A 24,696-nucleotide genomic window follows, 5' to 3' on the forward strand; every position below is an offset into this window, starting at 1 on the left:
AAGAGAAGTGGAGTGTTCCTGTAAAGTAAGTCAAAGATTAAACACACGGTACCAATTTATACTAGGGGTTTTACACAGTTACCTATAACTTATTGGTTTCTAACACATTTACAGATTAGTGATAATTCTGGCTTGCCAGTTTGTAAGCAAACATTGACAGTTAAGGATCTCTTTGTGTGCTGTACATTCCGGTCTTACAGGTTTCTCTGTCCATTTATTTAGCTAGACTATAGCTCATGTCACAATGATGAAAGCTAAATAAAAATCCTGCATAACATATAAAGTTAACCTTTCATAAGTATGTGATTTTTTCATTGTTAAAAAATGTGTGCAATTAATACTTACAATACTTACTGGTTTGCTTTGATAGGGTGGCTGACACAAGCTGGAACAGAAAACAAAATGTCATTACACTAAAATGTTTTGTTTTTTTACATAATAACAGGCATTTGTAAATAATATAATACAATAAAAAGCACCATATACATAAATAAAAGAGTGGTTCTTACCATATTCTGACATGAAACCTACTGAAGTGTTAAATGCTTGAATCTGTTGAACTACTTTGGTACTGATTTCAGCACAAGGTGTTGCAAAGAGCCTACAAAAAGAGAGGCAATACAGTTTGGACACATTAATGCCTGAAACACCAAACAAAACATCCTTTCTGAAGTCCTATTAAAATACAGAAACACAAAATGACCTCAGAACCATCAGAATCAGCAATCCTAACTCACCACATTGTTCTGCAGAAGACATGGTGAGGAACACGAAAAGGGATGGCAGCTAAAGAGCCAAACAGTCCCGGCAATCTTGCGATTGAAGGAGCACGTTGAAGAACTCCTAAACCCAGTCGACACACCCTCTGTGGAGGGGCCAAAGTAAGAGGACTCTGGGTAAGTTCATTCAGTTTACATGTGCTCATGACCGTGCCCCCCAGGGTATGCTTTGGGAGATGTTTTGTACATCCTTTTCACATCCTTGAAAGTAAGTCAAGCACCTCTAAGTCTGAGATCATAGTACTCTGCTGGGAAATGATGGCTTTCCCCTTCAGGTAGGGAACAAGTTGCTGCAAGATGGCGCGTCATATCCTCGTGCAGATCTTTGCAACATCAGCAGTAATTCAGGCATTATACCTGATTCTAGACAGTCAGTTACAAAGATAAAGGTTGTTTGATTTGATGTGATGGGAAAAAAGGCAAGTATGCTAAAAAATGTGTGATCACAATATTCGGTTGGACGACTTTGTTACACTCATTAGTGATGCATTAGGTCATCACAGAAGATGTACTGTTTACAAGGAAGTACTAGTTTTCCAACAAGTTCAAGTGCCCATTTCATGGGACCTTTAAAAGGTTTCACAGTGAGAGGCTGAATACTCGTTTTCCAGAATACACCAAACCCAGCTAAGACCACAATGAGTGTCAGAGCTCTGCTTACCTCGGCTTTATTCCTGCAACTGCTGTTACCTGCCTCTTCAATTGACCCGTCAACATGCGGAGCAAAATGGTAAAGTTTTATATAGAGATTTATGGATCAAATTCTTTAAAGGTTGCTATTTGCGATGCAGTGATTTCTTTTGTAAAACAGAAAATTAAGAAGAGAATGTCATTTTCATTTTTTTTTAAAGTTGCCCTGCTCTGAACCTGTCAGTGATCTGATGGACCAGATGAAGGCTTGGCGCACGAAGAAGTGTCATGATGGTCAAGAGAAGTGCTTGTATGAGGTAATAAAGTACTTTAGTGTGATTACAATACATCTGATTCAGCTTTTCACATCTTACTAGGTTTAGTTAAGTTTTTCTGTGAACAGCTACAAATCATATTGACAAGGAGAGTTGGACCTTAATGTCTGTGCCAATGGATACTATTTTTTAAAAGTGTTTGTAGCTGAACAACTTCTTGAGTTGTTTCATTGTAAGCAAAATCCTCACAAAAATTATGATCTGCTGGGTGTGTGTGTTTCCTTTAGATAATAAAGGAGTTCCCTACATGCCGTGAAATTATACACACATCACCTAGGACTGGTAAAATCACTAAAATTATCTTTGAATTTAACCCTCTGGCAGCACCCTTCTTCTGCAAAGTGAGGGTAGGTTTCTGTTGTGACAACCAAAGACCACTATTTGTGTTGTACAAGTAATAATGTCAGTTTGTGTGCTCCTTAAATGTTGTACTGTAGTACTGGTGCCTCTACACAGGCCTTTTCCACTACATCTCAGAATGCCACCGGTCCAAATGACTACTACCTCCTCTAGAATCTAATGGATGGTATAAAATTGATTTCCCTACATATTTACAATACTGTTTCAGAAAAGATCTAAATAATCTTAAGTAACTGTAACTGGGCAACTTCGGTTCTCCAGTCACCCTTGACTTCTGGATATATCATGACCTGGATGACAGACAATCCCTCTTCCTTAATATATAAACATGTGATATGTCCTGTATTTCTAAGATCAAGGTCTACAAAAACTGATTGAACTGTGTTGTCTGTGTTGCTTGATTTGTGTACCATTGCTAATGGAAATTTGGCTTCCTTCATGTATATTGTACTCTTTTTTTGTGCTGGTGTTCTCTATTGTTCTTTACTTTGTTCAGGGCAACTAGTTATCCAAGTTTGATGAATAAATACTTCTTTAGTTTTGCATCTTAACTTGCTTGTTGTTGTGGATCTTCAGGCTGTCACTTTGTTGGAGAGGATTACTTGGGGTGATGAACTACAAAACCAGTGTCTGAATTGAATGTTTGTGTGTGAGAGCATGATACGAGGACACACTTATTATGCACTTGTTTTATTTACAACACACAGCATTTTCTTTATCCATTGAATGGATGGATTAAAAACAAAATTCTCCCAAGCAGACAGCATACACTCTGTCTTTATGTACATATTATCCAATATGTTTACTTCTCATACACTACGCCTTGGAATATATACTGCATGTATCTGTGTATAAGATCTTGACTGCAATGATTGCAAAATGCTCCTCGTCTCTTCCGCACCCTTGCCTCTCTGGTGTATCGACTGCTGCCTAATCGGCCCCATCTACTTCCTTTAATGACTAATGCTTAGCAGCGTGTGTCAAGGCAGACAAGAAAAGCACTGAGGAGTCTGGAGATAAATAGGGGCAGGTCAGAGCATTGAGACTTCCCGCTTACACTCAGTCCACATCTAAAATGTCAGATATTTCAAGTGATTTAAGTGTCAAAAAGACCAGTGTAAATATGTAACCTTTTCAAGTTTGTGATTTACCTCTCAAAGATGGAAAAACATTCACACCAGATGAATTGTTTGTTGTTGAGGCAGTAACAGAAGGAGGAGGATTACTTGGTAGTACTAGAAAAAAAACATTGCATTTCAAACCCACTTTATTGACAGCTTCTTGCCCTCAGTACAATGCAATGCAAGACTGGAGGTGCTGAGCACAGAGGAATAAATACGGCAATAAATATAGTATCGACTCGCCTCACCAGCCGTCTTTAATTCACACTCGCTGGAGCCATCAGACCCTCACCACAAACACACAAACTGAAAAGACATCACACACAACACTGAGCCAAAGGTTTTTGCCTCCACCTTAAATTACATTGGTCATGGATCAACATGGACTAAAATCTGGGGCAATTTAGCACTGCTTTAGGAAAGCAAAGATGTTTCCTTTCCTTAAAATGTGTACATTTTCTTTCATCATTTTGACATTCGCCTGAAGATTGGAGTGGGGAGGACAGACTGGAAGCTAGTAATTTTAGATGGTTTATAAAAGTTTGGATCTGTGAAATCAATGCATCCAACAGAAACCTGTAATGCTGATCACTTCACTTAACCATAATGGGAAAGACTGAATAGCACAAACGCGTACGAATGATCCATGGTCAACATCTCTGAAAGAATGACATCTTAGTTTAACAACGGCATGCATTGCCCTTAAGTAGGTTCAATCAAGGTTCAACCCATTAATTATGGTCCGACCCTCTTTATATAATTCATAGATAAGTACATTTTAAAATCTCTAATTCCTTCTGTGATATGTCATAAAATGGCATTGCCTTGATATCAATGGGAGATTAAGTCAGATATCCTGTACAGTTGATGTTGATGACCGTTTCAAGTAAAAGAGTAAGAAAATCACATCATGAATGCTCACAGACAGGTTATCTGGCAAACTATGAGAAACGCTACACCACACAACCACATTGTTACATGTATGGCAGCAATCAAAGGCAATTTTGAGACAATATATTCCATTATGATCCAGGCTGTGTATTGCATTTATAATACAATACATGGGGACAGAAAAAAGCTCCTGCTCAGGCTCCATCTCACCTCAGAGAGAGTCTGCCTTTTGTTATGCTTTATATTACTTAATTGTTTTTCATATTTAGCTGATTAAACTCTTTGAAACATGTTATGGTTCATATATGATGTCATACATATATGTAACATTATAGATCATGATATATATGTGACATATTTGTCATCTTAATTTAGCTGGTTTTGGTTTTCTGATACGCCTGTTAATTCCAACAATGTGAGTAGTTCTATAAACATTTATTAGTCATTTGTTAATATAACATAAGTATAGTTTTTGTATAATGGACAATTATAATTACAGTGCATAAAACATCCTGGTTCCATTATTGAACACACAAGCAAAAGCGGCTGAACTTTTTTCCTGACATCCAGAATTTAGTAAGTTTCTTTATTTTTGCAGATTAATTCCTGTTATTGTTCAGAAATGTTTTCTTCTTTACAACAATGGTTCAACTTTGCATTTCTTTGAAAACTGAAAAAGTGAGAAGATGGAGCAATCTGGGTAAAAAGCATTGATACAAGGTTGATAACTAGAGATACAGTGATGGCTTTTAAAAAATAAGAAATACTGTATGTGTCTCATTTTTAAAATGGTTACATGTAGTTTTTCCCCTCCTTTCTCTTTTCTCCATTCCTCCTCTGCATCCTGTGCTATGTGAAATATTATGTAAACTTACAAACCTTGTATAAAAGTTGGGGGGAAAAATGGATTAGTAAAGCTGTTTAAAATGTATGGACTTACACTGTTTGGAGTGTTAGTGCAACAAACTTGGCAGGAAAAAAAGGGAAGCAGGATGTTAGCTGTTCAATAACTGACACTACAGTGCAGCACAGGATATATATAGCGTGGGTAATTACTGTCTCTTTCACACACACACACACACACACACACACACACACACACACACACACACACACACACACACACAACTAACCTTCCCTTTCTGTTTCATACCCTCCGGTGAGGCAGTACATGAAAGCTAATAGCCTACTTGCCATCAGGTATTTAGCACAGCTTAGCACATTTTCAAGAGCAATGAACCCATTGTGGATCAAACTCTCCTTAATTACTGGTTTTGAAATTGCATCATGGACAGTAATTAATGCCTTCATACACTGTTCGTATTCCTACTGTGTCACTGAGTATCCAGCTTCCAGACCAGAGAAACAAAGAGAAAAAGAAGGGAGTTTAAGCAATCTGTGATTAAGGCAGTCTCATAAATATTGCAGAGAGGTTTTTGGCCCCTGTTTTGGAGATAGACTGCCACCACAGTCTTGAGTTCCTAGCTCTTACTAACGGCTACTTCCTATCCCCACAGATTACAGAGCAGACGGGTGGATGTGAATACCAATGGCAAAAGAAAATCTGAGTATGATGCCACAATGTTTGATCCATGGAGGAAAAATATCCCATCAAAAACAACATCGAGCAGTAATCCTCTTTGGAAGAAAAGATCATATTTGGCTTGTGTATCAGTCCTCCACACAATGAATAATCTTTTACAGGGACCCTAAATAAAAAAAGCACAGTTCAGAGTGATTTAATTAAGAAATTAAAGTAAAGTAGAAGCCTATATCTAATTTGTCCACTGAAGTTAATGCTAGGGGCTTTTTAAGCGGCGTGCAGAGACGAGGACAGACAAAGGTCCCACTTACAGTTGCTTAACTCTGACTCAATTAATTGAGTTCATTCCAAGATACAGAATAAAGTCAAAGCAGATACATACATATTAGTTGGACATAGGAGATGTGGCTCCCTCACTGTCTTCAGTTGAGTTCTGCTGATCGTTTCGCTTCCTTGCAGCTTGCAAGTTATGAGTTCAAGCAGTTTTAAAATCTGCCAACATGGCAATCCTTATGTACTGTACCCTTTACAGTGCTTCCAATTACTGTACTTAGGGCTTCAAGTAATAACTAGACCTTTATCAGAGCTTTACACCCCTCTCTATACAGTGCAGTAACAGTCCCTCACACCCACTCCTGCATGGAGCGCTTGCAGTACAGTATGTGGCGCTGTGTGCTCTTCCTCCTGAACTGGAAAACAGTGTAGAGGAGGACCATCATGCACAGCGCCAGGACACAGGGGATAGCGATGGCCACTGCTTTCTCCGTGCCCCCCGCGCTGTCCAGTTTGATGACAACGTCCACGTCGCCATTGTCGTAGTGGCGTTCCTCCGCCACCGGGGGGCTCCAGTCCCAGTCGGGGTCAGCAGGTAAACCGTCACAGCCCATGAAGTCCCTCAGGATGGACCTCGGGTAGCCAGGCTCTACACGAAGCAGCTGGTTGTTGAACTTCCAGTACTCCTTTCCCTTGTAAAAGTAGGTAAAGCCTGGAGGGAGGTATTGTGGGACACAACAAATTCACTTATATATATTAACTTTGCAAAGAGCAAGTACTGTGCAGTGGCATGTATCACTTTATGGTGCAGTAGAGTAGCCAAATCAGTGACTGTGTGTGTATGTCTCTCGACAGAATCGTCATTTGAAAAAAAAAAAATTCTGTCCGTGCTGTGTGCTTTTGGTTGCAACTCACAATTATTGTCATTATTGATGAATCAGATTTTTTGATTAATCGATTAATCGTCAAAATATATACTTTATTAACATAAATGGTACAAACAAGCAGCAATTCCTCATATTAGAGAAACTGGAACCAGCAAATATTTGCCATTTCTGCTTGCAAAATGACTCAAACAATTAATTGATTATCAAAATAGTTACACCGATCATTTGATCAAATTAATTGACTAATTGTTGCAGCTCGACTTCCTGTTTTCCTACTGGCATGTTGTTGCATTCAGGACTAAAACGATAGCAACAGACAAAAACATTTGAAACCAAACTAGTTCTCTCTATAGTATTTGAAGGTGTTGCTCTTGATCTTTTCTTTTCGTCAATAGACGATAGTTATGTGATGCCAGTGTGTAAAACTACTTAGCTCCAATCTCACTGACTAGTTACATGGTCCATAAAGCTGGCATACCGTTGGCTTTATCCACAAAAGCCCCCTGTGGAGAGTCAGGGATGCCCTTCCAGATGGTGATGGGTTTGGGATAACCTGGATCCATGGTCCTCATGTCCTCATTGTACCTCCAGTATCTACAGACAGGACAGACAGAAATACTAGAGTCAATACAGAGGTTTATGCACACAGTCAGTCAGTGACATGTACCCCTGTCAGACACCTGACCCTGCAGTAACAGTCTGCTGATTTAGGTCAATCCCAAGTAGGAGGAAATTACACATTCTTGAGAGTATGCACAAATCCACACACAGACACAAATCAGCACAGAGTTTAATTAATCCAACACCTGGACACAGTTACCAAATCCATCTATGCTAAAGCACAAGATCTACTTGTCAGTCTTCCAGAGCATACAGAGGCTGTTAACTTCCCTATTCTATTCTGTCAATCGTCACCAGCATCCAATTCGTCCTGAAAGACTGCAACAGTGTTCCTTGAAAAGGACCTCAAACTAGGGCTGAGGGACAAAATCAAATATAGTCAAGACAAGCAAATGTGAAAGGGGTTTGCCTTCTTGAATCCAGGCTTTTTTCCCCAGGCAAGTAGTGTCAGGTATATGTGTAGCAGCCAAGATAAAGATAAAGGAATGCATAGGAGCAAGCAAATTAAGAAAACAACTTCACCAATTTGACAACACAACAGGCTTCACCCTCAAACTGACTATTCAATGATCAGCAACTGACTTAATTCACAGGACCAGAGAAAGCGGTCAATCAATCACCCATACTATGTTTATCTGCCAGGCGAATTTGTGTCACGGGTTGTCGTGATTGATCTGCTTCTCATACACTGGCGCTCACACATAAATCTTGCTACATAGTGTCATTTCTTTGAATTAGAACAAACACCTCCCTGTCACACAGAGAGAGATAAAATCATGTTTGAAACTATGGACAGCATGTCCTGTTTGCCATGATGTGCAGCAGCAGGTTGAGGGATGACAATATCATGACAAAGCATTTTGTCAGCTTTCACCACAGGGCCCCCTGACCTCTTAGGATATGATTTATCATGACAGCTGAACAAACATGTGAGTCACACCGACATACTCTCAAACTTTAAGACCCCTGTAACGCACATAAACAACAGATTCTCTGATTTGGACTTGATAGACTTAAACTCTGAAGTAACGTAATCAGCATTACAAATGTTGCTCTAACATTGGGTCATAATGGGTTGAATGCCAATAAGCAGCATTTGTCAGCTGTTAAATAGGCAATCAGCGTTTTCAAAGCAACATGTGACATCTTACAGAGCTTAAGGATGCCAGTTAATCTATGACAACATTGAAGATGCACTTATCAACAAACCTGCAAAATTATTAAATATCTCAAGGGAAACAGTCCCAAAAATAATTAAATGTTTCAAACACAGACAAACTGCATTGATAAAGAGGATCACAAGGGAATGAGCTGACAAATATTTTACTTTTTATTCTTTCGGTCTGTAGGATCCACTCCTCAACGTGATGTATAATAAAATATGTAATGATTGTATATACCATTTGGTAACACAGAGTCAATTTACTGGCATAAACAAATGACTTTAATAGAGATTTCAGCTATCACTGGTCCTAGTAGTAGTTTTTTGTACTGAGAGATTTTTGTTCTACCCAACTGCTTAGCTTCATAACGCTACTAATAATCGTTCCACACAGACCTGTCTCCTTTGAAGAAGTAGGTTTTGGCGACATCCTCCCACCAGACAGCTGTCTCGATACTCTGAGTGGGCATGCCGCTCCCGAACAGTGAGATGTCCTGAGGGTACGAAGGCTGAAGAGTTGTGTCCTTGAAGACCCAGAAACGGTTTCCTAAAATACACACACAAAGTTAGGAGGCCCAGGGACAAAGGCATTATCATAAAGATGACCTCAAAAATTGAGCTAGACAAAATACTGCCGACTCTCAGCTCATTCAAGCCCTCTGTGTGGGTTTTTTTCCAATGAGTCTATTCATTTCTATTCACGTGATTTCAAAGGTCAGATGTATCACCTCGTTTACAAAATATCTGCACCGCAAAAAATCTATGCAGTGTTATCTATAATACAATAAACAGCAAGATGATGCTCTGAAGGCAACTCCGCAGAGACTCGTTTTCAGTTTTATTGAAGCTATTGTTGCATTTAATTCAGTTTGATCATAAGTGCCTCAGGCAGAGTGAGGAGAGCTGCTGTGGTTGTGTGCTTGCAGTAAATAGCTAGACACTCACATACACACACACACACACAGTTAAGTCCCCCTGAATAAATAAAGCATGAGGCACACTGATCCCACTGGGTGACAGATGTCATGTTAATCTGCCTGATGGACGGATGCACCCGTTCTGTTAACGTACAGAAAACAACCTCAGTCACCTTATAGTCAGTTGCTATATGATAAATGATTACTGTGTGTTTAGAAAACTCATATTTACACATTCACTTGTAGCAGTGGTATGCAATAAAAGATTATTTTTAATTAATAAATGGAAGATTACTGTATATTTAAAGAGCTCACACTTTCACATGCACTAGTAGTGACGGTATGCAATAAAAGAAAGCAGATTTTTTAAATATCTTAAATCCTTCGTTTTTTACATCCATGTTTGCTAGCAGCCTTCTTCTTCCTTGCCTTTGTTGGTGCATTGCTACATTTCTAAATACCACCACGAAATAGTGTGAAACCGGTGGCAGACATGCACATCGCCCGTGTGCATGTGCTTCCTAGTGAGTTTGCACAATACTAACAAAACAAGGACCCACTTGTAAAAACGTTGCTCTGTAGCGCTACTAGTGGTCAAAAACTCCACAGTGTACGATTAATAAATACATTTTAAAAAACGGAAACAAATTATCCAAAACCAGAAAATTCTCTTGCTTTTATTACCTTTGAAAAAGACAAACTTCCCTTCACTATTTTCATACACGGCATCAATTTTGGGAGGCAAGCCTTTCCAGAAGTTGTTGATCTGCATGGGGTAGCCAGGGACAACTGAGTTGTCCCGTACCCTCCAAAACCACTGGTCCTATAGAAATGGATAAGGTAGAATCATCATCATCCCAAACTGTTCCCAAACCAGCAACCAGGTGTGCTCAGGCTAATGATATACTCTACCTTAAACACAAAAAGCTCCTGCCGGAGGATGGCCAGGGTGTTGAAGCCTCCATCACAGATGTTGGGTATGGAGTTGGGGTTGGAGGGCTTGGCCCCCTGTGGAGGGCGATGGGGTCTGGCGTGGCGGTCATGCTTACGGGGGTCTGAGGGAGGGTGGAAGCGAGGAGGAGGGACCGTGGGTGGGGGCCTGGTAGGCTGCGGTGCTCTATCTGGTGGACCTAAAAAAACAAAGTAGTTCATCCTCCTTCCATGCTGTTCCTTTTGTCTGTACAGTTTTTCTGTGTTTGTAAGATTTAACTATTTTTGGGATGGTCCCCATTGAGATTATAAATAAGTTTTTTTGACCAATGCATTTGTAATAGTGGCTACATTACTTCATTATTTATAATATTTTGTAATATAGCTTCAATTAAGTGTTGGAACAATATAATACATATGTAACATTGCTCTAAAGGGCCCCATCTAACTGCTTTCAAAGGACTAGAATTTACAGAAAAACAGTTGTCTTGTCTCTAAACTTCTACATCATCTACGATATACATGTAATATGTGTATGTATGAAGTAGAAGCTTACCATAGATTTTCTGGATGCCCTGTAGGTCATCATGAGGTAGTTTGAAGTTCTCTGTGTCCATGTACTGGTAGAACGGAGCCATGATAGCAGTGGGGTCGTTAGAGTGTTCCAGACCGAGGGCGTGGCCCAGCTCATGTACCGCAACCAAGAACAGGTCGTTACCTGGAAGAGGGCATTGTGAATGCAAAAACACTCCATCATATATACATACAGTACAGTATATACACATATAAGAGGTGGAGAATAATGAAGGTGACTATACGTAAGTGTGTTGTGATGAAACAGAAGAAGAGAACATACACCCATGCCCAGACACACTCATTAATACAAAGACAGACAGTGATAAGCACAGAAACACGTCAAAATATGCACTAAAAATAAGATTAATAATTAATTATATTTACTGGGCATCTATATAGCCAGCTGTATATTCTATACATGATTGTTTTCCCACTGAAGCTGAGCTCAGGCTAAAATGCGTTACGCAAATCATTCTAAGAGATGGGAAGATAAGACATGATGTGGGAGCATACGTAGGCACATTAAAATCAACCTTCACTCAGGTCTTGTTGTAATTATTTGATTAGTCATCAGAAAATAAATCAACAACAATTTTAATAATCATTTAACCATTAAGCCATTTATCAAGCAGAGAATGCCAAATATTTGCTTGTTCTTAGATCGTACATATGAGAATTTGTCGTTGTAAATTGACTACCTTTGAGTTTTGGACTATTGCTTGGACAAAATTGAGCAATTTTAAGACATTACTTTGCGCTCTCAGAACTTGTGATGTCATAATTTTTTTTTTTACATTTTATAAACAAACCATTAAACACATAATTGACAAATAACCGGTTGATTAATCAACAATGAAAATACTCATTATTTGCAGCCCTGTGGTGCAATGTAGTGCTAGTAAAGATTACTGGAGGTAAATTGCAAAGCGTGAGCACTTTTTTTTTGCTCCATAAGGGAAGATAAGCCACATGAGAGCCACAGCTCACAGGGAGCAGAGGTACACACACTCACGTTGCAGCCCAGGGCACCAGAGAACAGTGAAAATACAAACACACGTTCATATAATGCACCTGAACACATACAAATGTTGACATAGCACAAGGAACCACTGTGGGTCTAGTTTGTATCACATTCAAACACACGCAGACAAATGAAAAAAGAAAAATGTCACGGTCAGTGTCTATGGTCAGCACTCAACTCATAATGTCAACCTGATTTAGAAAGAAGTACACCATTTACGTACAGCTTGTGACTGAAGCTGTCCCCAGGAGATTGTTGCCCTTTAAAACATGATATCCACTCCTGCCAGCAGCACTGCACAGAACAACCACTGACCCTCAGCCAGCATCTGAAAGGTTACACCCCCCCATTTACCTAATACAACCAGCCTCTTCCACCTGACCAAAAATGTCCCGTAAGGACTCCCAGGAGACAGGCCGGAGCTACCAGTAGCACACATGTCAACATGTAACATTTACAATTACCCTGCTGTGAAAGCCCATTAAAGGTTATTCAGTTTTCCAGACACATAAACGGAGACAGGAGCTTTTCCAAATCAGCCTCAGCACTCCACATGGATAACCATGGGACACTGTGCAAGGGTGAACATGAATGTGACTTGAGAGTCTTAGACAATTACCATTGGAGTATGAGAACAAAAGAGAGAGAGGGAGGGGAGCTGATGGGTGGCAAGCGGTTTCCCAGAACAAACACAATGTGAGCTGTTACCCTCCTCTTCCACTAATGGGAGGATAAAATGTAAGCGTATGGCACATGGGTATTAGTGAAATAGCCTGGTGGTGCTCTGACAAGCCTGGCGCCCTGTAGGTAGGGTAATTAATGTGTGTGTGGATGCACGGCTAAGAAAGGCATCTTATCTCCCTCTCTGGTCTGCTGCACCCTGCCAGAATCCACATTAGCAGGGTGGCCCACATAACATGGAATGTGGGCCACTGTTATATGTTATAATATAATCCACAATAACTTAATCTAACATTACCCAATATTAATGTATATATAATATATTCATAATAGCATAACATTGTATAGCATAAGACAGCACAACACAACATAATATAACATCACATAAGATGAAACAATGACACAACATAACTCATAATAACCTAACTTAACCTAACATACACACACCTAACACATAACACAAGACAACATCACATAACATAACACAGCACAGCCCAATATGATATTACCAATAATAAACTAACCTAACTTTACCTAATATACTCACAATAACATAACATAACACAACACAAAGACATAACACAAGACAACATGATGACATGATGTGTTGTCATGACATGACATCACTTTTTTTCAATTTTGTAATGATATGGATATATATCTGGCACCTTTCTTTTTTCTTTTTTACCTCTTTTGAAGCATACCACTGAGCTACATCAGATTCACTAAAAACAGAATAGCCATAATCATGTGCCAGCAACCAATGTCTTAAAATAGCAGAGCTTTCTATCCTGTCATCTGAAGAGCTTATTATGCAGAAAAAAACATCTAAATCCTGACAGATGGGGTGATGTGTCTTCACAGAGCACAGCCCGATCAAAGACATCTCTGCATTCTTTGTTTTTGGTTAAGCATCCCTCATACCCTGCCCTGTGATACTATCTCTGTCATATTGCCCTCCTGCCTAGCCATCCGTATTTCCAGTATTTGCTTTCTATCAGTCCTTATCTGTCTCTCCTGATGACTGCTTTTTTCTGTTTCTCAATGCTTTCCTCACTCCTTCCACAACCCTTACTTGTTTACTTACTTGCCAACATTCTGCATTTAAAAACCTATCTACTTTCTTTCCTTTCTTCCTTAATCTTAATCTCTTCCAATAATAATTTTCTTTCCACTCTCCTGCTGTAGCTTCTTCTTACTTTTGCTTTCCTTGTTGGCTCTTTGTTACCTTGTCTTACTCTTTACCACCACCGTCACTTTCTCTCTCTCTCTTTCTTTCATTTACCATCATGGTGGGGGTTCCCCAGAGTCCAGGGCTCATCAGAGTCAAAGTGTGTGTCCCCTCCTATGCCTGGGCCTGGGAAATAGGCGTGGGCGAGGAATCCCCCCTCCCCGTCGAAGGGTGAGCTGTCGCCGTGAAAACCCGAAGCGAAGATGATGGTGATGTCCACGTCACGCCTGCCAGTCTCCAGGGCGCTGTATGGAACGGCCTCAAAGCGGAGAGGAGTCACACCCTGCCACACGTCAAATGCCCGCCGGATGGCATCGTGAGTCTCCCGAGCTCCCACCTTTGGTGTGACATTTTTTATGCTGTGCAAAGAAATAAAGCTGCTGAGAGGTAGAGGCTATAAGGCTGAGATAATGCTCTGCAGGTCGTAGTTTACATACATACATATACATAATTTGAAACTACAAAAAAATAATTTTCAAAATGAGAAGACACTAAAAAGAAAAGTTGCACTTGACACAACTATTTCAAGCCCAGCAGCTTTTACTGAACTTTTAACACAGCAGTCGTTATCAGTCCCTGGCAGGCAGAGAGGAATGGGAAATCTTCTCCCTCTCTCTCCACTCATTTTCATGAATAAAGTGCAGTCAGCAGCCCTGGCTCAGTACTGATTGACATTCCATTAGGAGAGGTGGCTCATCAATTCAAATTTGTGGAGGAAGGAAGGATTTGAATAAATTGACAGTGTTATCGTCTATTACTGCTGTAACCTGTCAATTTGCAGTTGTGCCAGAGTCCCGTTTATCAGTTCTCCTCAGAACCTATTAAAAGCTGGAGCTTAATCAGGCGAGATAAAATGAGAGCTTGAATATTTCTGCTGAGATTACGGACAATTTACACTCTGGATTTTCAAACAGTTTTATATGAGGGAGAGGAAAGCCTTCAATTTTCATGCTACTCAGCTAAAATTGTTTGTTTTGTTTTATGAAGAGGAAAGAATAAATGGAAGAGGGTTAAAATAACTGCCTGGTCCCATTTTTCATTTTGCCAGCAAGCTATTTTTACACTGGAAAATAAACATACTCACAGCACACATGGGCTGTGAGTATGTGTTAATTTGGATGTGTTATGTTGGCTATATTTTTGCATGTGTGCCCCCACATATGTGACATATTTGCACAGTCTCTATGACAACAGCATGTGATCCCAGGTGGTTAAAGAGGAGGAGATGAGAGACAGAGGAGTGCTGAGAAAATTAACACTGGCACATCTGAACCCTACAATAAGCGCTGCTAAACTCAATGGTCGCTATGACAACTGGCTCCACTATCTCTCACCTGTAGGTGATGTGTGTACGCTGCCACTTCTGTCCTGTTAGCGCGTATCTCCGCTTACGTGACCTCGACGCACTTTTAAATTTGTCCGGAACTCCACATCGAGGTTTCTGCATCCAACTTAAAGAAGAGAAGAGAAGAGACGAGAAGGTGACTCTAGTTTGCTAAATGAAAGTTGGGAGGCAAACACTGTCACAAGACAACATAAAGCACTGAAGTGAACTCAGTAGTTCTCTTCCTGACAGGTGCCAGATAATCACAGCAGCAAAATAAAGAAGTGTTGTGCAAAATACCACTAAACTACTCCAAACTACACTCATTAATACATAAAGTGTAAGATCAAAATCTCAACGAGGGTCTGAGAGGAAATCAAGAGTTTCATGTTTTCTCATTCATACCATCATCACAAGTACAGAACACACATAATACATAGGCAAAACATTAATTCTCACCTCAGCGTGATATCACTGCATCATCATGCAAAATGAAAAGAAGGAAAAGTGTTAAAACCTTCACCTGAGGATGTTTCAGGCGAGGTGATGGGGGGTGAAATGAACATCTCTATTTCTGTCCTTCACTAATTCACTGAAATATTAATAGCCTTCTGCATTTTAAATGAATGAGTGGAGCATTTGCATTAATGTGACATCAACGGCCTAGTGAAAGTGCATGTGAACCTCAGCTTGTGTTTGTACAAGCACGTCCATGGCATGTGTGTATACTCACTCCTTGGTTTTCTCATCCAGTGTCCCTGTGACATTGAGACCATAGACGCGCTGCATGGCAGCAATGGCTGAGTGCATGGTTTGGGCCGAGCGCAGGACAGACATTCCCGGTTCTGTGCGGGGAAGGTAGCCATACCTCTGTAGCCATCCCTGCGAGGGGAAAGAAGGAGAAATATTTGGACCTTCATATCGTGGCTATTTTAAGACTTTTCTTAGACTCTTTGCCTGTATTAGAAAACTCAGAATAGAGAGAAAATGGGAGGCAAGACATGGAGATGGAGTAGGAGATGCGAAAAAGGTCCTAGGCTGAAATCACACCCAGGACGTTGTAAATCTGCAGTTTGCAAGTGTGTTCAGATAATAAATGAGTTAATCATCTGCTAGAATGTACATGTATCAGCTGAGCTGTTGTGTTGTGTGCAATGCATCAAAAGTGAAAGGCTATAAAAGAAATACTCTTCTTGACTTCCCATTAGCTGCAGCACTGAACTTGAATCTCCTTCATTTTGTGTTTGATTAGATTTGGTCCCACATGTAACTATTTCAATACATTCTCTTTTTCAGCATTCATATTTCACTTAATGCTTTGAGGCTGTGTAGTACAAACGCAGACATTCCTCTACCGCAGTGGTTGGGGTACCTTGCTCAAGGGCACCACAGCAGTAGCTGTTTTAATGAGGACAAAGTATTGTTTGTTGAGTTGCCCTACCCAGTTTTTCCCAGTAAGTGGCCGATCCCATAATAAAAATCAATAAGAATAGGGCTGTGCGTCATTCATTCTGCATCTCACAAAAGGCTGTAATGTGACTAACCATTGCTACAATGCTTTGGTATTATCACAAGAAAGTCAACTGCACTGAGAACGAGCTGCTGGGGTTATATTTCTATTTAACGTCACAGTGTGGATGAAATGTTGAGCAGCTTTAATGAGGTAGAATTCGAATAGTCTGTTGTTTGCAGAAATTGTCTATCCAGCAGTGGTTTAGGTTTAAATATATCTGTGTGTATTTGCTGAGAGGCTCTCTGGACATCAGTGCAACTGTTTGCATTTGAGTCCCTTCTAGTGACCTTAGTCAGTGCTGCCGGTCAGTGTACATGTGCAGGACTGTGGCCCTGCCTCTTCTTGCCCTACAAAGCGAGAGTGCGGTTTGATACAGAGGGGAGAGGTGAGGCCGAGCATCATCCAGGGGTCACTGCCAGACTCCACGAGGTGCCCAAGCAATCCACAGCTGTCCACACGCGAACCAGCTGCCTCGTCATCACTACACAGCCTATGAGATATGCTCCAGCTAGCTAATCTGACTAGCTGTCTCCTCTATCCATCCCTCCCCCTTCTGCCTCCCTCTTTCTGCTGAGCTAAACACCTTGTTTTTCCCTTCTCTCCTGTGGGTGTGTTTCCTGTGTGTGTTGTGTTTGTTCAAAGGCACAGATCTCAGAGAGGTATCAGAGAGATTTCAGTGAGCCATAAAATTGAATAATGATGTGTGTGTGTGTGTGTGTGTGTGTGCACGCGCGTGTGTGTGTGACTGTCAGCCTCAGCATTTAATTTCTTCAGAGTGGTGGGAGGGGAGCCTGAGGTGAGGATGAAAATGACATTAATTAATAAGGTACAAAAGAGCAAATCCTTTTATGCAACTTGTGTCTGTAACTGTTTAATCTCCTCCAACACTATGATGCTGCCAAAGCATGTCTGACTTTATGTTGGCCTGTCACAAAAGTATATCTAGCAATGAAAACATGAAACTGTAGGACATTTCTGTTGAAATATGCCACTCTAAGTGCAATCATATCTAGGATGCACATTTGGCATCAGTGGGCTGGAACGGCTCAGCTCATGGACCGCAGTGTAATAAAATGAGCATCCTTCTGTTTCATTGCACTCTACAAATGAGGAATGCTCGATATTTTCGCCGTTAAGTGCGTGAGCCTTCCTGATAGGCTTACAATGTATCCATGTTATGCGTTATGGTAACTGTGCCCACGGATAGCGTGGGGAGTCAGTAGGCTATGTTTTTCACGCTGAGGCAGATGATGTAGAGGAGAGAGCTCGGTCATGTATGATAACCAGGAAGGGAAGGCCATTTATCTTACCTCAACGCTGAACTGATGATCCTCCTCTCCGGACACGGCACACGAAATCCAAAGCAAAAAATGCAAGCAGAATGCTGCCGCGTAAAAGCAATCCGATGGTTTTCTTTTACTGGAGGATACTAAGGTCATAATGACCTGTTTTTCCCAAGTGTTTATTAGAAGAAGCCGCCCGTCTGCTTTGGCTCTTGTGTCAAATGAAAATCATCAGGCGAGCTGTCAAGGCAGGACTCAGATGAAAACGAGAAAAAGGCCACGCGTTTTATAAAATCCCGAAGGCGGCATAAAATGATCCGATGTCAAGCAGAGATAACGCGGCATGTTAGACCCGCTGCCCTCGCCATTCTTATTTACATCAGGGGCTACATCTATCCAGCAGCATCAATGGCCATGTACAGTAGGCTACCCAGTCTGCGCAAGATAGGCTCCCTCCCGACTCGACGCCTGCGCTTTGATTTCTCACACAGCGTAGCGCTGCTTGGCAGCATCATGAGAGCTGCCCTACAGAGTGCATGAGAGATGAAATGTCATTCTTCAGAACTGCCTGTACGTTTGACTTCTACACTGCAAAGGCTCTGTGCAATTTGAAGAGCACATGTGCAGTCAGATGGTTTCATCATAAATTCCTGATAGTAAACAAAGGCCTAGATCCAGATTATGTAGCCTAGATTCCTCTGCTGATGCTTTTCCAAACCTAAGTCAAATTATCCTTAGGTGCATTCGCAAAACTGCGTAGTAACCCTATAATAAACCAAATATAGCTGTACCTTGTTAATAATGGATACATGTATCAATCATGAATCTTCATCATCATTAGCCTGCATATGCACAGTTAGACATCAGGACAAAAGCTGGCCATTAGCCTAATTATGCTCACTTATCTTAAAATATCTGTCCCACAGTTTACCCCTGTGATGATCTCTGGCCTGAAGACCCAGAACAGACGACCTGACAGCTTCCCAAGACATTTATAGCTCCTACAGCTCTTTATGGCCCAGATATGCTACAACAACCTGCCTCAAGCAAGCAAGCCACAAGATGGCGGTGTTTCATTGAGGAACGTGGCCGCTAGCTGTTCCTTACAAACGTCTGAGGACACGGGACAGACTGGAACCTGAATGGACCCCACATGAACTAATGAGCCGAGAAATTGATCTGACATTGATTTGATGTGACAGGCAGGAAGGGCATATGCGAAGAAGCTTATGACAGAATATTTATGTTTACATACAGCAATACATTCAGGAGAGAGGTGTGGGTGATTTGTTTGGGCACTAATATGCCAAATAAATCAGGAACTGATAACATAAATAACACACTAACATTTTGCATCCACCCTTCCGTTTTCAAACCATTTATCTGTTTATAGTGAGGAGGCATCAGGGAAAACTGAGCGGCCTGGTTAACATTTAAGCCTTACACTGTCAGTTGGGTCTATCCTGTCAATGGACCAAGCATTTCCAAAAGGAGCCATCTCAACTGTCTCTTCTAGGAGCAGTGGTTCCTGACTCTGAATCTGACGTTCCCCTGGAAAGAGTGTGGCTGCATGCAGAGAAATCTACATTTTAGCTGATTAAACCCTCATTCTATCAATCACTTGTACAAGAGAGGGTTGGAATGAACATCATCTGCCAAGCTGACACATTTGTGGCTTGGCAGTTTTTTTGTGACCACAGTCCAATGCAAAATCTGCAGCCAGTTTGCTAACGGTCAATCCTTTGATCCCTTTTATTCCCACTTGTGAATGACTCAGGGATTCCTGTAGTTGGGGGCACTTTCTCATCACTGATTTGAATGGATTTGATGGAATGGGCCGCCCTTTACCAAAAGAGAATCATGGCACCAGCTTTGGGAATGCAGACCCTCACCCCAACTGTGCCACAGTCAGCACCAAACCACTTCAGTGCACTCAAAGCTCCATCAACCATAAGGGCCTCATCAAAGATTAGAGATGTCACCTCAATGAGATTAAACTCATTTTTGACCGAGTCTGATGCCCACATTTTCTCTAGATGACCGAGGACCAAATAGGTTGCAGCACCTACAGGACACCTGAAGGAGAATCCATAACGGCTCCTTTAAAGATCCTCAAAAAACACGAAGAAAGGCTCAGTAAACTCTGACAACAGCCCTTTTCTAACAATATATAGTTACAATGAGTGTTATGATAACTATTACCTATATCTATATTTTTTATTTTAGGCTTTTTATCTTTTATATTTCTTTTTTCTACTTCTTATTTTCACACTAGCACAGCCTTAAAGAGTATGCCACACTGCATTTCATTTCACATATTATGTGACAAATTAAACCCTTCAATCCTTGCAAACTGTGGAAAGACCTGCCTGATGCACTCAGACTTGCAAAATCAGTTTCTTCTTTTAAATCGCTCTTGAAAACCCACTTTTCCCAAAGCCCTTCCTATAATTCAGTTTCAACTTGCTAACATTAGTGCATTTGTTCATATATGTGTGTATGCGTATACTGTATATGTATATATATGTGTATATTGGTATTTTGGTTATTTTCCCTCAGTTTTTCCTATTGTTTTATTGCTTTATGTTTGGCTTTTGTAAAGAACTTGTTGATTTTGCTTTATAAATCAAGTTTATTACTATTGTTATCATATGCATGGCATACCACACACATTACATTTTTAAACCAAAACTGCTAAATTACCTTTGAAACCTGAACCCACAAAACCTTCAGGGAATTAGTCACATTACTCATAACTGTGAACAAGGTGCTTCATGTTATGAAACAGGACGTGACTGGTTGAGAAGTTGAGAAAGGGATTCCTATTAGATTGAAACAGGTTCATTCATTTACTTTGAGGTGTTTACTGTGTAACCCAATGGGCTGCCATGGAGACCACATGCTCTGGCAAGTGAACAAGGCTCAGAGCCAAAGACCCAGGGCCTCGTCAGGAAATGGTAAAACAAAGAGCAATAAGACATGCATATGGTTTCTCGTTCTTCATAGGAAGAGAAAACAAAGTGTGTGTGGCGTGTGTGAGTGTGTGTGTGAGTGTGTACTCACTGTTACAAAACAACAATTCATTCATACATTCAAATATTTGCCTTCACTATTTAAGTTCAGCTGAAGGAGAATTTCCTTTAGGGGGACAGATGATGAGATACAAGGTAATCTCACTGGCTTCTCTAATTAAACCTAATTAATTGGTACTTGACAGTTTGCTCTGAACGCCTGAGGCTTTTCAGCCATACTGCTGAAAACAGGATTTAGAAAGAGATTATTAAAGCTTTTGTGGATTCACTCACATCTAATTCAAGTCCTATCTCACATGTCAGAGATATGGTAGCTATGACAAGTGCCTTCCAAGTTTTATTTGGTCAATTTTGGAAACAATATCACTCAGTATAAGCCACAGTTTAGTGGATCTGTACAATGGTGTTATTTTTTGTATTATTTGTTCCTCTGGGCAATGACTAAATACATACTTGTACTTGTACTCAAGTATGGTACTTGTCAAGATACACTGAAATACAAAACGCAAATTCAAACATAATAAATGTTCAGCCAACAGCAAATACTATAATAATATTTTTATTATGCTTTATATTCCCATGAAGTTTTTCGGATCAAGGTCATTTTGATACAGAAAGTTGGTTATATGATGCTGATTGTTTTCTCTTGTGCTTTCTCCTTTCTTTTCTTTCTCTCTCTGGGCTTTGGATCAGCTGTGTTGTGTGTTTTGCAAATACTTTTTTCAAAATCATAATATTTATTATTGTGATATAACGCAGTCCCAGTCCTACTTATTCCAGTGGCTGATATTCATTTTAGATCTCTCATATTTATTTTCTGAAACACAACTAGTGCGATGTCTGTTTGGGTGGATGCAGCAGATGTTGTGCCTTTTGAGCGACAGTGAATCCTATATGTTCCCATATGTTGTGCTCTTCTTTCCTGCTTCTGCATCAGCACTCCAAATGGTCATGTTGTTAGTGGGGGTTGGTACTTCCCCGTGCATGTTTTCCCAAAAATGTAGTGAGATGTTGCTGGTCCATCTGGGCCCTGTCATGCAGATCAGACTTCAGAGCTTCAGGATAACGAATCATCTCTACTGGGCCACTTAATAGGCCTCTTTGTGTAAACATTATTGTCTTAGAAGTTGTGGTTTATTGTTATATTGTTTGGCTTTACCGTACCTGAAAGAACTTGAGTCTCAAATAATTAATAATTAATTAACACATACTGCTAATCCAAAATGTTCCTTCAGGTACTGGATACCAGTACTTACTGAACACAAGAGATGGAAAATGTGAGAATATTACAAGGTGGGACATGTATTTATTTTGCCAGCCAGTAGCTGTCATCTCTCCTCTCACCGCACACACTTCTTCTTCCCTCTCTGGTTCTTCTTTTTTCTTACTCTCTCTTTTGAATTCCCAGTGGTCTGGCCATTATTCTGTGTTTGTTTAGTGTTTCTGCCTGGCTGACAGACAGCTGTGGTGAGAGGCTCTGGGTAGGCCTGTGCAAAACGCACAGAGCCTCAGGACAGCGATGGATGGATGGCGATATGAAACACTGTAACAACTGTGCCTTCTTCCTTTCTTAGTGTGGAATGTTTTATAATTGAGACATTGACCAGTGGTGTAGAAACCGGCTGCTGGTGAGAGGCCAGGGTGATTTCTTTCCTTTTTTTCCTTTTAACGAGCCTCCATTGTGGCTTAGTATGTGGCAAACCTTGGTTTCAAAACATTTAAAACCAAACCCTGAGCCAGATTCAAACATATGACCCTGAAGTGAAGCTGAAATTTGATTTTCACTAAAAGTAAAACTCCAATATTTGACCTCTCATGAGCCTCTTTAAGAAACTTGGACCATTTTAAAATGCGTAACCTTGCGAAGGGAATAACTTTCTTACTTAATGGTGCTCCTTCAGTTGCCATTTTCCACTGACTTACCTAAATGACTTTTTTTAGTGTTTCCCAATGACAGTACTTAGAACAGTCAAACTGTCAGTTGCATTGCATCCACAGCACAAAATAGCATACTGTGCCGTCTCATGTGAAACGTTAGCCTCGCATTAGGTAATTTCTCCTCGAGGAAAAAAGGTCATAATTTCACCCAACACAATAACCTCTTCCTCCAACAGTACAACCAAAGACGATTTGCTGAGCCATTAGGCTGCGGTAATGAAATAAACACCAGTGTGAAAAATGATTTCTATCACTCCTGTCCCCATAGAGTCTGATCTGTGTACAACAACAAACACATTTTAAGCAGCTTGACATCCAATTAGCCTTAGCCTCTGTCAAAAGTCTAGACATTTTGTCCATTCAACCCCTGTACGACACTGATACTGAGGACTGTTTTTCATACATGCACATCAACAAATTAATAAGGGTGATTTTAAGATGCCAGAACTGACTGTTGAGCTTTGCTGTTTATGGGCCAAATTCAGTGAAACCTCTAGCAGTTAGATTTAACATCCCGAATGAGTCATCATCATCCTTTCCTCTAACTTTCGACATCTAAGTGTTGGCCTAAAATAGCTTCAGGGACACTTACATCAGATTTTGTGTAATAGTAAGTGACAACAATCCAACAAAAAGTAGATATTTGTCTGTAAAATGACCCTGTAGTTACATCTCTAAATCTCTGGCTACAGTCATTGATTACGCTCAGCATGAGTGTCATAGCTTCATCTCAGATCATGTGTGGTGATCTCAGATGTTTATACTGTTTCTTCAGGCCTTACAGAACATAGACTTGACCAGTCTTCACAGAGCATCATTGTCTAAATAACAATTTTCACAGCAGATATTTTGACATGACACAGCAGGAAAAGTACAGGTGTAATTCATAATATTGAAAAAGAATTCCATTTAGGTGTCCTGATATTGTGCATGCTCACTTACTTGAATGGCTTACTGGGACACTTAATGGAACTGAGCCATCGTTAATGTTATTAGTTAAACCTTACACCAGTGAAAAAGGCCTATTGCATTCCTGTTAGTTACTGCAAATTAATCAAAATATGTTCATTATTTTGTTTTCCTTTTAATACACATATACACATGCTAAAGAGGCAAAGTCACATCAAAAGCCTAATTCCCTATAGAAATATCATCAGAGCATTATGCCAAGGGCAACTTAAGAGTGCCACCAGCTCCATCTAAACTATAACTACTGAGCATTAAATCCATTCATACTTGGCTTGTCCAGTAGAGAGATCTGAAAATTGTATTTTTTTTTCTTGCTCAGTACATGTCTTTTTTAACAAAAATGTTTATGTCTTTATGTAATAAAAAAATATATTGGTCATTATCAGAATTGTTTTATAAATAAAAATAGACCATAAATTCATGTCTTTCTGCAAGTATTATTGATTTTTGTTTACTATAGGAAGGTTATCCAGCTTTTCATCAATCACTGCAACTGGTGTTTTTTGCATGGTGTGGCCCTTTTAATACAAATCATGTGTACTTTCCCATACTGCAGACCATTTCCCGAGAATAGCGTTACCATATATTAGTGAACACAAAGTTTTTTCCTTCTAAAAACCATCCATGCTGCCTCTACCTGAGCAGTTTGAGAAGCGCATCTGTCCTCCCTCTTGCTGAC

General features: G+C 40.2%; 1 protein-coding gene across 2 annotated transcripts; it reads right to left on the reverse strand.

Annotated features, from left to right (window-relative positions):
* Nucleotides 1-2,778: 2,778 nt before the first annotated feature.
* On the reverse strand, nucleotides 2,779-18,812 carry mmp16b (matrix metallopeptidase 16b (membrane-inserted)). Of its 2 annotated transcripts, XM_044220012.1 has the most exons (11): nucleotides 18,106-18,812; nucleotides 16,016-16,164; nucleotides 15,742-15,756; nucleotides 15,293-15,409; nucleotides 14,013-14,317; nucleotides 11,006-11,167; nucleotides 10,432-10,649; nucleotides 10,204-10,342; nucleotides 8,999-9,149; nucleotides 7,298-7,413; nucleotides 2,779-6,644 (listed from the first exon to the last, which is right to left on the reverse strand). In XM_044220012.1, the coding sequence occupies exons 1-11, from the start codon at nucleotides 18,232-18,234 to the stop codon at nucleotides 6,283-6,285; spliced, it is 1,863 nt and encodes a 620-aa protein (XP_044075947.1). In that variant the 5' UTR covers nucleotides 18,235-18,812; the 3' UTR covers nucleotides 2,779-6,282. The 2 variants fall into 2 exon arrangements, with proteins under 2 accessions (XP_044075947.1, XP_044075948.1); XM_044220013.1 differs by lacking the exon at nucleotides 15,742-15,756.
* Nucleotides 18,813-24,696: the final 5,884 nt, after the last annotated feature.

Source organism: Siniperca chuatsi, linkage group LG13 (assembly GCF_020085105.1).
Source record: "Siniperca chuatsi isolate FFG_IHB_CAS linkage group LG13, ASM2008510v1, whole genome shotgun sequence".
In the NCBI taxonomy this organism is placed as follows: domain Eukaryota; kingdom Metazoa; phylum Chordata; class Actinopteri; order Centrarchiformes; family Sinipercidae; genus Siniperca; species Siniperca chuatsi.

What these genes read in the sequence shown, in the direction of transcription:
- mmp16b (XM_044220012.1), bottom strand. Translation starts at nt 18,234, where the DNA reads ATGACCTTAGTATCCTCCAGTAAAAGAAAACCATCGGATTGCTTTTAC. An exon ending in GGGCATCCAGAAAATCTATG is followed by an intron (nt 10,650 to 11,005) that starts GTAAGCTTCTAC and finishes TTGTTTTTTTAG; the next exon opens with GTCCACCAGATAGAGCACCG. An exon ending in AGGAGCTTTTTGTGTTTAAG is followed by an intron (nt 10,343 to 10,431) that starts GTAGAGTATATC and finishes CCATTTCTATAG; the next exon opens with GACCAGTGGTTTTGGAGGGT.